The sequence below is a fragment of the Amblyomma americanum genome, chromosome 8 (genome assembly GCF_052857255.1).
Source record: "Amblyomma americanum isolate KBUSLIRL-KWMA chromosome 8, ASM5285725v1, whole genome shotgun sequence".
NCBI classification, from domain to species: domain Eukaryota; kingdom Metazoa; phylum Arthropoda; class Arachnida; order Ixodida; family Ixodidae; genus Amblyomma; species Amblyomma americanum.
The window spans coordinates 36,162,169-36,175,624 of record NC_135504.1 but is presented as its reverse complement, the minus strand read 5'-3'; the positions used below and the strand labels follow the sequence as shown (position 1 = coordinate 36,175,624).

Below are 13,456 nucleotides of genomic sequence, written 5' to 3'. Positions count from 1 at the left end.
AAAATCCGTCTGTTACTGGTTGAAAGCAAAGCCGCGTAAGAGACGCAGACGTGATCTCGTTCCACCAGGAGCCAGCTGAGCTTGCGAAGCGGCAAGTGTGCTTGACAGCTGGCGCCATCTGTTGCATGCGCCCGTCACTAACACGAACTGCGCATGTGCAGTAGGAACGGGCGGTTTTATGTTCTACCAGTGGAGCAGTAGAAAAAGAGGCGACATGCGCAGAGCGGCCTTGTGAAGCAGGCTGCTGAATCGCAGGGTGAACTTCGACCTAGCGCGCCTTTACTACGCTGAGCGGGAGAAGCAGGTGACACTGCTGCCCAGCGCCACCTTGGCGTACGGTGTCAGGCGTGCTCCGGAGGGCCAGCCTTTTCTGGACATGCGCGGGGAACCTACCAGGCATCTCTTTTACCGCGGCGGAGGCTTCGCTAAGGTGTGTACCAAACCTTCGCGGCTCGTGGCGTTTAACTGCAACCAGCGGCGCCACCATACAATGTACTTTGTGAATTGATGATAACAGTGAACTTTTATGGCGCGAGGGTATCTGCGGCCAAAGAGCACCATGGCACAAGGTGTTGTGAATTGGTAGGAATGTGTCGTTGGTGCAAATGCAATTGTTCACGAACTTTAGCAGGGCGCCTGATTAGCAACCACCTAAACATGACCAGTGTGTGCCGCGACATCATCGACAACCAGCACGTCACCCCCTTTCCTTAGCCATTAATGTCAAGCTTATCGTAAGTAACTATGCTGTGCTGTTCTGCGACGCGTATCTTTCATTAATAACTCCCATTTACTCAGTTTGGCTTAACTTTTTTGCCATGTGAAGAAGCGGAAAGCGTGTAACATGATATATTCAAGTTGTTATTCATACATAGTATCTGGAAAGACAGGATTAATGTCCGACATGCTGACATTGGTGCATGGTCAACATGACAGCATTTCGTGGAGAGCATCATGTATTCACATGATTTGGGTGAAGCTCATAGCGACCCACCTTATTAACTGCCTTTCTAACGTTCTTAATACGACACGGCAGACTTTAAGAGCATGAGACTTACGTATTCCTGTTTTGATTTTAGTTTGTTGGCAAACCAGTATGAAAAAAAACTGACGGCTCTGGCTGCTGGAACGAATCCTGCCGTTATAATTTAAGTTTGTTTATTACTTACAAGGCTGCTTTAATCCAGTTACTGTCACTTAACTGAACTTCGCGATTTCACTCTTTTTTCGTTTTTTTTTACCAGGCCTCGCGTACCTCCGGCACATACCCAGCTGACCACCCTTTCCTCATCCTGGTTTCGCCCGGGAATGGATCGGCCTGCGGTGTCTATCTTCACAACGGAAACCGTATAGGTCCGGAGTATTCAATTTCATTCAAGCATTTCGTCCATACTGAATTTCATATTGTACTCTAAATATCGTTCACTGTGAATTTCTTGTATTTCTGTTCCATTTAATTTTCATCGTGAATACAATATTACATTTTATAGATCATTCCATTACTTCCTTCTCTTCTTCCCACATCCTTGTTAATCTCATATTATACTTATAGTGAAATTATATAACCCTACAGCCGTACCTATACGTCTCCTTTTTGCAGCAATCTTTGTTGACACTAGTAGTATCCGAAAATGAGGCCGTCGTATTACCTTGTTCATCACAGATATCCATACATCGAGGAAGCCTGTACGCACTTTTCCTCCTCTTTCTTTCACGCTTTACTTCCTCCTTTCCTTCCTTTCCTTTCTTTATTTCTATCTTGGCTAGTTCTTTTTCCTCCTATTTTCCTATTTCGTCCAAATTTTCACTTGTCCTCGAACAGAGCCTCAGAATATGTCCCATACCAGAAACTACTACCAAGGCGGTGATAGAACCGCTGGCATTGACTGTGTTTGCTCCTGACATAGGCAGAGAAAATTGAAACTTTCTTCGGGAAAGGAAATGGCGCAGTATCTGTCTCGCATATCTGGCTGGACACCCGAACCGTCCCGTAAGCGAAGGGATCAAAAAGGGACTAAGAGAAGAAAGGAAGAAAGAGTTGTCGTAGTGGAGGGCTCCGGAATAATTTCGGCCACCTGGGGATCTTTAAAGTGCACTGACATCGCACAGCACGCATAGACAGATGCAAAACAATTATTGCGAACAATGTGTTTATGTTAGAGCAGCGCATTTTAAACCATATACTCCCATACCGTTGTCGGCAGTGTCCTCTGGTACAATCATGCTCTGGTTGACGCTGACCGAGGACGTGCAGAATTTTAAATAAGTGTGGTAACAGTGACGCGAACAGTCTGAGAACAATCGCACACGAGTGCGTAATTTGACGTCGGAAATTGAGTATTTATTTTAACACAGTACCGCGACCTCTGCAAAATGCTAAACCCTACTGAAACGGTCCGTCTGGGTCCCAGGTGCGTATTTATCAGAATACGCAGCCAAAAAGATGTGAAAAATGCGAAAATCTATGTTTTCCGCGCATTTTTAATCCGCTGTTCTTGTTTTCGGCGGGATTTCAATGCCATCCCTATAACGTCATGCGGTGTTTTGTGCGTACGCATATTCTTTGTACAGATTCCGCATGGTCCGAGTCAGTCTCGCGCAAAAAAAAGTGAATATGGAATACCAAATATGGAATATGACATGCAGAAAATGCAACCAATAATGGGTATCGTCATAATGAGTCCTTAAAATGTGAAGGTTTAAAAGATGGGTTTTGCTGTGCCTCGCAGAGTTAATGACGTCACCGCCCGGCGCGGCGACGTTCCGGACCAATGGCGGCCAGCTGGACTTCTACGTGTTCACCGGCCCGACCCCCAAGGCTGTCGTGGAGCAGTACCATAAGCTGGTGGGCCGGCCCAGCCTGCCCTCCATTAACACACTGCTGCACTCCATGCGACCCGGTGGACCCGTGCCGCTCACCAAGCTAGTCACGAACGTTCAGTTCGCGGTAGGTTTTATGTCGGACCCGCCCTTAGCTTCACCTGAACTGGAAGGTGCGTGTTCATACATTTACGTCATGAAATGAGAAATTGAATGCGCTCACTGGTGCGCGTTATTTCATACCCTTCCGGACAAGCACATTTTTCAACAGCAATTTGTGGCCGCAGTTTTTTCACACATCATAACATTTTACTATAAGAACCAATATATCCGCAGTTTTGCCTATTTACGTTTCTGCTAACGCCGAAAACGTTCCCCATTGGTTTTAACTACTCGGTGCGAGTGGAATACAAATTTTAAAAGAAATATAATGTTACGCATTAAAAGATTCCACCATTACCTTCAACGTTTTCTTAACAGAATAGTACAGTATTCCACAGTTGCCTCAAAATTAAAATTGATATCCAAGATGTCTGGACTTGAGAAGTAGGTTTGAAACTGAAGGGTGCTATTTCGCCGTCCTCTGCTGATATTATGCGGTCATCCAGAGCTACAGCGCTGTCCGCCAGTCCTATAGACTGCGCCCATATTTCCTGCCTGATTGAGCGCATTCGACCGTTAGTGGTGCCAACTCGGAGACCCCTAGTATTTAGTGCTTTAGTGCAACTCTATAAATTACTGCAAGGACAGCAGGGGGAAGCCTGAAGCACATCTCTTAGTACAGCGGCGTTCACTCTCTAGGCTTGGTGTCTTGCCTTGCTGGCCACTCGATGTATGTATGTATGTATGTATGTATGTATGTATGTATGTATGTATGTATGTATGTATGTATGTATGTATGTATGTATGTACGTATGTATGTATGTATGTATGTATGTATGTATGTACGTATTATGTATGTGCAGGGTTGGTCAAAAGTTCCCCGGCCACGGGGTGTGCTTTTCATCGGTATATCCTGGCACTTAATATGCCCATAAAGCTGTCAAGGTCCTCAGAGATTAGAATGATACTTCTTTTATCCTCTACAGATATATTGAGCGTCCGGGGTATCGTAACTTCCTCACTATACTGGTCAAACGCACACGATGTGGCCTGGGAACTTTTGACCGAACCTGTATGTATGTATGTATGTATGTATGTATGTATGTATGTATGTATGTATGTATGTATGTATGTATGTATGTATGTATGTATGTATGTATGTATGTATGTATGTATGTATGTATGTATGTATGTATGTATGTATGTATGTATGTATGTGTATGTATGTATGTATGTATGTATGTATGTTCGATTCCCTGCATCTTGGGAATAAATTTTATTTTTCTTTGATACCATAATGACGTCACCTGGGATTTTCGGGACCACTGCTGCTGGCGAACGTCGACGCCGGGTTTCGTTGCCGATTAACCATATAGTGCTTCCGCATTAATAACCTCAGGCAACACTTTTCTTTCTACACTAACCTGTCATAACGTTAAATACTGTGCCTGTCGCTAAATGTGTACCGCTTTCTCCCAGCATGCCGTGCATCGCCTGGCCCTGTTCAAGCATGCCTTGAACACAACCATCGCCATCACCTCCAAGGTCGTCATCCAGGACAGCACCGGAGAGCAGCCGTACACATGCTACGTGAGATAATTATTCCCCTGATCTATAATTGCATTCATGTGAGTGAAAGTGAGTGATTGCTGGTATGTAGGTTTGGACTGGCTGTTTTGAAATATGACTATTGAACGTCACTGTTGTAATTTACACTGAGAATCTGTGTAAACTCATAGTCGGTTACAAGACCCTTCAGTGTTTTGACGACTACTTGCTACCGAAATTGCTTAAACCTGCAGTTTTTCTTAACTTGTTCGGAGCTGACGCAAGGAAGAACCAGACCCGACAGCACTGGGTTTAGAATTGATCTGCTGCGCTACGCGCGATGTGAGGCCTCGTGAAAATTTCGTCTTCATTGACCGGTGTCTCACGCGGGGAAAGTTGTGACCTGTGGCCAGAGCGCGACGCGAGGAGCGCTACAAAACTTCCCCCATCTTCACAACCGTTTATGTCTAGCATTAGCGTCACAGTCGTACGATGGAGCACGCGGAACGGACCATCGTAGGCCGGTGTTCATCAGATAGAAACCCAACGCTCTCGGGAGTGGTTCATTTCCTCAGCTCCGACAACTTCTTTCAGTAGAGACCTCCATAGCAGCCGCTCTGAGCGAATTGGCACCTTGGGCACTTTCCCTTCAGTGTGAACACGGGGTCGCAAACGGTGCCGAAACGCAACACACATATTTTTTTTTTCATTTGTTTGTTTCTCGCATCACGAAAGCATTGCAAACTCTCTGGCCACCTTTGAACTTTTACAACCATTGAACCGGTTCCAATGATATAAGTATAAAATTGGAGGTCGGTAGTAGGCAACACTTCCTGCCAGCATGAGGCGGAAAACCATCAAAGTAGGAAAAGAATGTGTTAAGTGTTGTTGTGCGCGCTATTCGGTAACTGCTAGTATGCCTCTATCTCACTGATTTGTTATTCCGGAGCAAGCTGCGGGACATTCGGTTCAGAATTCTATCGAACATATCGAGTACATGCAAACCAAGGTTTCAAGAATATGAAAACGTGAAAAGGGAAAATATCTATTTCAGAAGAGAATAAACGGTAGCATTACCAACAGTGCAAATCAATCGCGCTTGTCCGCAGTCAAGCCCAAATAAAAAATGAGGCCATTATATGAAAAAGATTCTTCGAGACAGTTATGGCTCTAAAAATCTCGAAAGCGCGAGTTATAAAGAGAAGCACAGCTAACTTGCAGCTGCAAACTTCATTTGAGAAATCGTGCGTACACAGAATGCAGGCCGGCTTTAATAGCCAAATGGCAAGAATTCTCGCTTCTGGTTACCCTCGGTCGGTCGTGACAGCAGTTGCCGATACCCTCCTGAAAAATGTGAAGTGCACAACAATCCTGCAATACAGGGGACGGTGAAAGGACCTTACGACCGTAAGTTGCTATCTACCTGCATAAAGTTGCATGCAGCATGTGTCTGTGGGTGTTTCTTGAGTGTTGGTGGTTTTCGCGGTGCAGTTAGGTTTTAATAAAGTAACCAATCTGCCAAAAAGCCCGTCTTTCTGAAATGAAAACCAGCGCACAGAGTAAAGAGGCGCGATAAAATGTTTATTATCAAGGTGACTAGAGGTACGCATACCAGCGCGAATTAGAACGGATTCCTCTCTCTGTGAACGTACACGCTTTATATAAAAAGAGTGGCCACTTAGTAGAACATTCAATTAAGCGATATGGTACAAGTTCATATTGGAGAAAACGGCGCACAAAAGACAGAAGACCAGAAGAAAGAAAAACGTCATGCCTTTCCTTCTTCCTTTATTTACCCCAGGTTTTATGAATAAAGCCTTAGTTGTGAGTCAGCGCTCGTCCTATGCATTTCTTTCATCTGCCCTCCTGCCTTTTGTGCCCTGTTTTTTTTTTTTAATATGGGTGACCACTGTTATCGCTCTTGGAAGTGCAGTGCAGTTTTCTTTGTATTACAAGCGCCCCAGATGTTTTTTTAAAGCTTTATAGGAACTCTCCTTCTGTCCCTTCGGAACTTAGGAATGCTAGAGGGTCCTCAAAATCAGCAATACGGGAGCCGCCAGTTAACATGATTTCATCATGATAGGCGTGTTAACTGTAAGACCGTCGTGCTGACCATCATGATGACATAGGTTTGGAGATGACCGACAGGCGGTGCGCTATTAGGCGGTTACAGTGAAACGAAAAAGCGCTCACCATCCGAATGTGATGAGAGAGTTGTGTAGTTTTATTCAAGGTTACGCTGAAGTCGGCTTTTTTTCTTTCAAAGTTACCGAAAGACAAAAGCGTGCCAGCAACCGTTCTCCTACTAAGCCAGTAACGAAAATTTACTGGCGATAAGTTTACTAATACAGTTGCGAGAAGCGAGCCTTTAAATTAAATAAATCTGCATAGCTATGTTTCTGAAGCCAAATCAAACTTTTCGGCCCAATAGTATAACAGGGCCGAATACTAAGTTCACATTTTGCGTCGTTTCTGCAGTCGATGCACGCTAAGACCGTCGCATAGGACAAAATGCCTTTCTTTTTCATTTGGAGCTGAACTATTCATTTCTCTCCCTCGACATTTACACATTTGGGAGAGGGAACGAAAGAGGCAAAACCTGAAATGCCCCTTGTGCCTGTTGTTGCTCACAAGGTGACGATGGTTGAAAACTTCAGATCTACAGAATCCATTTCAACGCAACAAAGCAGCTTACCAAAGTGTAACAGTTACATGCGACGTATAGCAAGTACAAATGGAAAACAATGCAGGACACTTCCTCTAGGTAATATTGGGGAATTGAATGGCAATCAATTGACGGCTATGGCTAGTGGATTCAAGTGCGTGCTTCCGTGATCATGAGCCTCATTTTCCTCGTCCTCACTGCATGACCCTTGTGACGTCATCTCACGTGCAGGACGACAAGGATAGAGCTGTGTACTTCATTGACTTCACCCACCCGCAAGCCAGGCGCCACTGGGACGAGACCTTGTTTTTGTCCAACCTCTCCGTGGTCACCAGCGACACCCTCGACTACCTGGTTTGTGGTGAACGATACGCTTTACTTTCGAGGACGCGTTAAGGAACTCCGCTAACTCCGGTTTTTTCATGCTGAGCAAGAGATTACAAATAAACAGAGGCAGCTAATTACGCTGTGTGTTGGCAATGCGATAGCATTAGATGCTGTTGATGCTATCGCCGAAACTGACCTTACTTATTAATTAATTGGTTTTGGGGGGAAAGGAAATGGCGCAGTATCTGTCTCATATATCGTTGGACACCTGAACCGCGCCGTAAGGGAAGGGATAAAGGAGGGAGTGAAAGAAGAAAGGAAGAAGAGGTGCCGTAGTGGAGGGCTCCGGAATAATTTCGACCACCTGGGGGTCTTTAACGTGCACTGACATCGCACAGCACACGGGCGCCTTAGCGTTTTTCCTCCATAAAAACGCAGCCGCCGCGGTCGGGTTCGAACCCGGGAACTCCGGATCAGTAGTCGAGCGCCCTAACCACTGAGCCACCACGGCGGGGCTGACCTTACTTCCCGACCGGTGACCTCACTATTCTCCAGCTAGAGGAAATTATTCGATCTGGCGATGTCACTTCTCTCTATTCAAAGGGAATTACGCGGTATTGTGACATCACTTCCCTGAATTAAGTGGTCAGACTTTATGACCGATGACACATTTTTTTCCGATAGGCTTTTAATGCTCTAGCATTAACACAATAGTGTGGCCATTCGTGACAGTGCTGACCTATAGAGAAAGGGCGCTTTCATCGCTGCGAAAATTCGAGTGAGTCAAACTGCTAAAATTATCTGTCGAGCCACGCCAATTAAGACTGGTCACGTTAGTGACGCCGTCGGCTTTCTTGTATTTGCTCCGTTTAATTTCCTACATTCAGTTAATTTCGCTTTTATTCTGCAATAGAAAATCTCTAATGACAGCGTTGTAACTTTTGCTTTTAGCCATCAGGCGCTCGGTCTTTGGTTTAGCTATCTTCTAAGGCGCCCAAAATATCATCGGACAGCTTCATGTCTGCCATTCTAAGTTTTTTGCGAGCCGGTCTTGCAAGTCTGGAAGGCATTTCTTCGAGCTCGTAGCTTCCACTCTACTAAGACAAGTTGTGAGAGGGAATACCGGAGTGCTTCTTGTCGGCAGAATAGGTATCTGCACTACGCCGTTGGAAACGCACAGCTCACAAGAGGAAGGAATGGCACAGACATATCCGAAGTGTTCATGTATGTTGCGACTGTCTCAGTTCTTCTCATTTTGCATTTCTTCATTTATTCATTCATTGGAACCTCAAGGTCTGAGGTGTTATATTTCAAGCGAAAGGGCTCATGTTAAAATCCTGTTTAACTGAAGCATAAAGTACGCTGCCATGGTCTGTCATATCCGGTATCGTTTATTCCGAAATGTAGTCGCGAGCGATATGAGAGGGAAGGAATTTTCGCCAGAAAAATAGCGAATTTCGTGGTTGTTTTTCTGAAGAACTTCAGAATTGCTTTTGTACATTGCATGCCAAGGAAAAATTACATAGAAAACGGGAAAATATTGGGCTTGTCACACATAATAATGGACTAATCAGTAAATGGACGTCCAAACATTGTTCCCTCTTATACTGCTCACGACCGTACATGCGCGTCCACTCGGAGAGTGAACATGGCTGCGGCATATGTCGGATTCTTAGAAGCTACAAAGCAGGCGTAAGCAGTGTAAGAAGCTCTCCTGGTGGCAGGTGTTTTTAACACGAAAGTAATGACATGGATGTCATTCAGTTATGATGGGCTGCGAAGCTGTTATGTAACTCCACCAAGTGCTCTTTTGTTCCCTCTAGCAGCAAAACAGCCTGAAACGACTCGGTAAACGGGGCGCAATATCCTTGGTTGGTTTCTTTTTTTTTTTGGAGGGGGGGAGGGAAAGGAAATGGCGCAGTATGTCTCATATATCGTTGGACACCTGAACTGCGCCGTAAGGGAAGGGATAAAGGAGTGAGTGAAAGAAGAAAGGAAGAAAGAGGTGCCGTAGTGGAGGGCTCCGGAACGTGCACTGACATCGCACAGCACACGGGCGCCTTAGCGTTTTGCCTCCATAAAAGCGCAGCCGCCGCGGTCGGGTTCGAACCCGGGAACTCTGGATCAGTAGTCGAGCGCCCTAACCACTGAGCCAATATCCTTGGAAGCTAGCGTTTTCAAGAAAGTGTAAAACCTTACAGTGATAGCCTACGTCGTCGGGAAGACAACCTAGAATTTCCCCCAGTGGTCATGTCAGTCCGCATACATGTCTCTCGTGTCAATTTTGTGCCGTATAGTTCTGACATACCGTCCCATTGCGACGTCCTTTTGCGTGCAGCTGTTGGAGGAACCTCGCTGCTTGCACCTTGGCAGTGTCACGCCTGAGTGCGCGAAGGAGCCCCTAGGTGGAGCCACGTACGGCGCCATCTGCGGTGCGGCGAGGTTACACCTGTCCACCTACGCCAACCTCAGCAACGCATACCCGTACCTGTTAGCTGAGATGACGCACAGGTAAAACGAGCATTTCTATTCGCTGATGCAAGGCTTGCTCGAAACCTCCTCAATCCACGCCGCTATTATACGCAAAGTGTTTCCGTGAAGACTTTCAAAATTTTTCAAAAATAGGCTTTTTGAGTTAGAAGAGCGCTTCTTTTCGGCATAGCATTGTCAGTGGTGTAATAAATCAGAATACACCCAAAACGTGATAACTAGCAAGATGGTTAACTAATATTCAATTGTTAACTTGTTAACTATTACTGTTAGGCACCTTAATTATTGACAGGAGTGTATCCCACCGTAAGTGATATCAATATTAGTTTTTAGAATTTCTAAAACGCAGTTACTCTCGTCGCAGTGGCCCAATAAATCTTGGCTGCATCACTTTTTTTAATTTTTTTAACTGGTTTATGGGGAAAGCAAATGGCGCAGTATCTGTCTCATATATCGTTGGACACCTGAACCGCGCCGTAAGGGAAGGGATAAAGGAGGGAGTGAAAGAAGAAAGGAAGAAGGAGGTGCCGTAGTGGAGGGCTCCGGAATAATTTCGACCACCTGGGGATCTTTAACGTGCACTGATATCGCACAGCACACGGGCGCATTAGCGTTTTGCCTGCATAAAAACACAGCCGTCGCGGTCGGGTTGGATCCCGGGAACTCCGGATCAGTAGTCGAGCGCCCTAACCACTGAGCCACCGCGGCGGGTCTGCATCACTCCAAAATATGCGATTTCGAGAAGATTGCAGGCAAAACCACCTCTCCAGTGCACGTAACTCGTCAAGATAGACAAAGTTTATTGGGCCACAGCGCATCACATCAAGAAGCATCGCATTACTCTCACGTCATTTCCCAAGGATAAAGGTTGATGTCGGCACAATTCCACACACAAAAAAAAAGCGCTTCAGGCAAGCAGCGCAGCCCTTGTTAACTTTTTGCGAAGTTGCTGGCGCAATTTTTTTTCTTTTCTGGTGGTGGGCAGGGGAGAGTTTTTACAACTTTAAATGCATGACTTCGGGTTTTACGACCAATACGAGGCCTTTCTCGGCTGCAGGTACCGAGCGAAGGAGACGTTCCTGCGGCAGAGGCTTCTGTCGGATGCAACTTTTTCCGGGCAGGGCGCGTGGAGCGGCTACTGGCGCGCACGGGCCCCGGCGTACTGGGTCCAACTGAAGGACACCCTGGCAGGTAGGTGGAAGCCGCAGACCACATCTCGCCAGGAAGCCATATTGGCAGAGAAAGTTTTTCTTGCTCACGAATCTACCCATTGCTTTACACCGACGTCTATTTCCGCAGTTGGGACGTGAAGCCTCAAGATACGATGACCGTTCTCTTGTCTCGATATTTCAACTGACTGCGAAAGCACTATCCAAAATTTTAAATGAGCTTTAGAGTGGAACTAGAATAACAAAAACAAAGAACAGGAACAAAGAACCATATAAGGCGGAAGCATTATATGGTTATGTCGCGTAAGCAAGAAGTGTCCGCGAATTTTGTCCGCACGATTATATCGTTCTGTAAAGATAATTGTGCAAAAATTTGATTGTCTTAGGTAGCGCATCAGTAGGTGTTGAAATCGAAAAAGTGTGGTTCATGAATTGTAATTAGTTAATTAAATTAAATTAAATTAACGAAAATAAATGCTGTATTTTAAGCAGGTTTTGTGTGAAAGGTTCGATGAAAAACTATTTAATTGCGTGAGAAAACTTACTTAGTATAAAAGTAAAGAAAAACAAAAATAAAGGTAAAATTAACAAAGTGAGAAATAAAAATAAATAATAAATTAAAAATACAGCAAATTTTTAAAAAATGATAATAAGAATGAAAAAGGCAGAGAGAGAGAGAGGAAAGAAAAAGGCTTCCGCATCTGCGCTCTTCCAGCAGACTTAAGTGCAGTCCTGTAATTTTTGTTCTCATTATTGTCTGGTAGAGCGCGCATGGCATTACTATGATGTCAGTCGTGATTTCCTCTATTCTGCCCAATCAGAGTCGCGCAGTGTTACGCCAACGTCGCAGAGCTGACAAAAGCGCCCTTATCAGCTGTTGCTGTAACATGCTCACGAGAAGCGACGTGAGGACGTTGATGGTGAGGCCGCGCAACGGAGACGATCTCATGGCTTGAGCAACTGACACTCTTCGTAGAACCCCGCGATCTTCGCGCAAATAAAAGCTCTCCAGAAACGTAATTATTCTGCGTAGAGTGCAGCTTATTCCTTAATCCCCGCAGGGGCACAACGAATGACGAAATGCTTTAATGGCCTAGCTGCTCGTTAATTTTCCACCGCGATTTCATGTGATATAAATAGTATAGTATAGTATTGGGTTTTATGGCGCATAAGCATCTTAAGCTATCATGCGCCAAACACATGGTATAATTTATTTCAAAAATTGGGTGTCCTCAACGAAAGTCCTTGTCCAGACAAGGACTCCGAGGAGCCCAACAAATCGAATGCAGACCTCAGCCTTCTTCTCAGGACTGAGAAAATCGATGAAGTGCGTCATAAAATGCGCGAAAGCACGGGGTAAAAAATATTTAGAATTAATAGTTCTGCGATATTTGATATCGTATTTTGTTTAAGATGGCCGCGTCTTTCAGAAAATTAAAAACAGATGAAGTTCTTATGAGTGGATTATCTCCTCATGTGATATTTATATAAATTAGTCACGACCACTATACTGCAGACCTTGACAGCAGTGTCTAATCCCAGTGCTCACATATGGTGCGCCACTGAAATGTTACAATTATCTGGGAAGATGAGAATCTTTTCTTTGAAATCTTGGCTTATTTCCTACGGAACAGAAAATACAAAAAAATCCTTATTGCTCGAAAATATTTTGTCAGATAAGGGGGATAAGTAATTGTTCATCCAGCAATCTCGTAATCAATCAATCAGTCAGTCAGTGTGAAATCATCGGAAATCTCTGTTGTGGTCTGCGCAGAGATGCTGACGTTCGGCATGTTGGGCGTCAACTTGTACGGAGCCAGCGCCTGTAACTTGGCCACGGTGCGTGACGAGCGGGACGCTGAGCTGTGCCTGCGCTGGTATTCCCTCTCCGTGTTCTTTCCCGTGCACCAGGGACTCGGAAAGGTACATGCATAGCTGCAAACCTTTCTTCATTTTGTCTATGGTGCATGTTGTTGCCAGACGCTTAAAGGGACGCTGAAGACCAGTCTACTCAAGTTCTTGTTGTTACTAAATCATGTCCAGCAATTTTGGACAAAAATTTTGAAAATTGAAAAATTGTAAGATACTTTTACGGCAATATTGAGCGTTTATGGTCCTATTTTTCTGATATGCAGCAAAATCTTTCTTCTAAAGTGTTTCCATCGGTCGCATCGAACAGTTAGGACTCCCATAGGAAATCAGCGGGGAACGCTTTGTAGAGTGGCAAAAACGTTAATTGAAAAAAATTCAAGACTGCCGTCGGGAGATCCGCAGATATGTTGATCGTTATAGTGAAATCTTATATTATCTGAAAAAAAAATGGCGTTCATAAATA

General features: G+C 44.9%; 1 protein-coding gene across 1 annotated transcript in view; it reads left to right on the top strand.

Annotated features, from left to right (window-relative positions):
- Positions 1-281: 281 nt before the first annotated feature.
- LOC144101348 (lysosomal alpha-glucosidase-like) overlaps positions 282-13,456 on the top strand; it is a 29,267-nt gene continuing 16,092 nt past the window's right edge. Inside the window, exons 1-8 of the mRNA XM_077634457.1 lie at positions 282-430; positions 1,245-1,353; positions 2,730-2,947; positions 4,402-4,512; positions 7,367-7,489; positions 9,801-9,973; positions 11,010-11,143; positions 12,896-13,044. Coding sequence (XP_077490583.1) covers positions 377-430; positions 1,245-1,353; positions 2,730-2,947; positions 4,402-4,512; positions 7,367-7,489; positions 9,801-9,973; positions 11,010-11,143; positions 12,896-13,044 — 1,071 coding nt within the window. The 5' untranslated portion in view covers positions 282-376. The remainder of the gene's footprint in view (positions 431-1,244; positions 1,354-2,729; positions 2,948-4,401; positions 4,513-7,366; positions 7,490-9,800; positions 9,974-11,009; positions 11,144-12,895; positions 13,045-13,456) is intronic.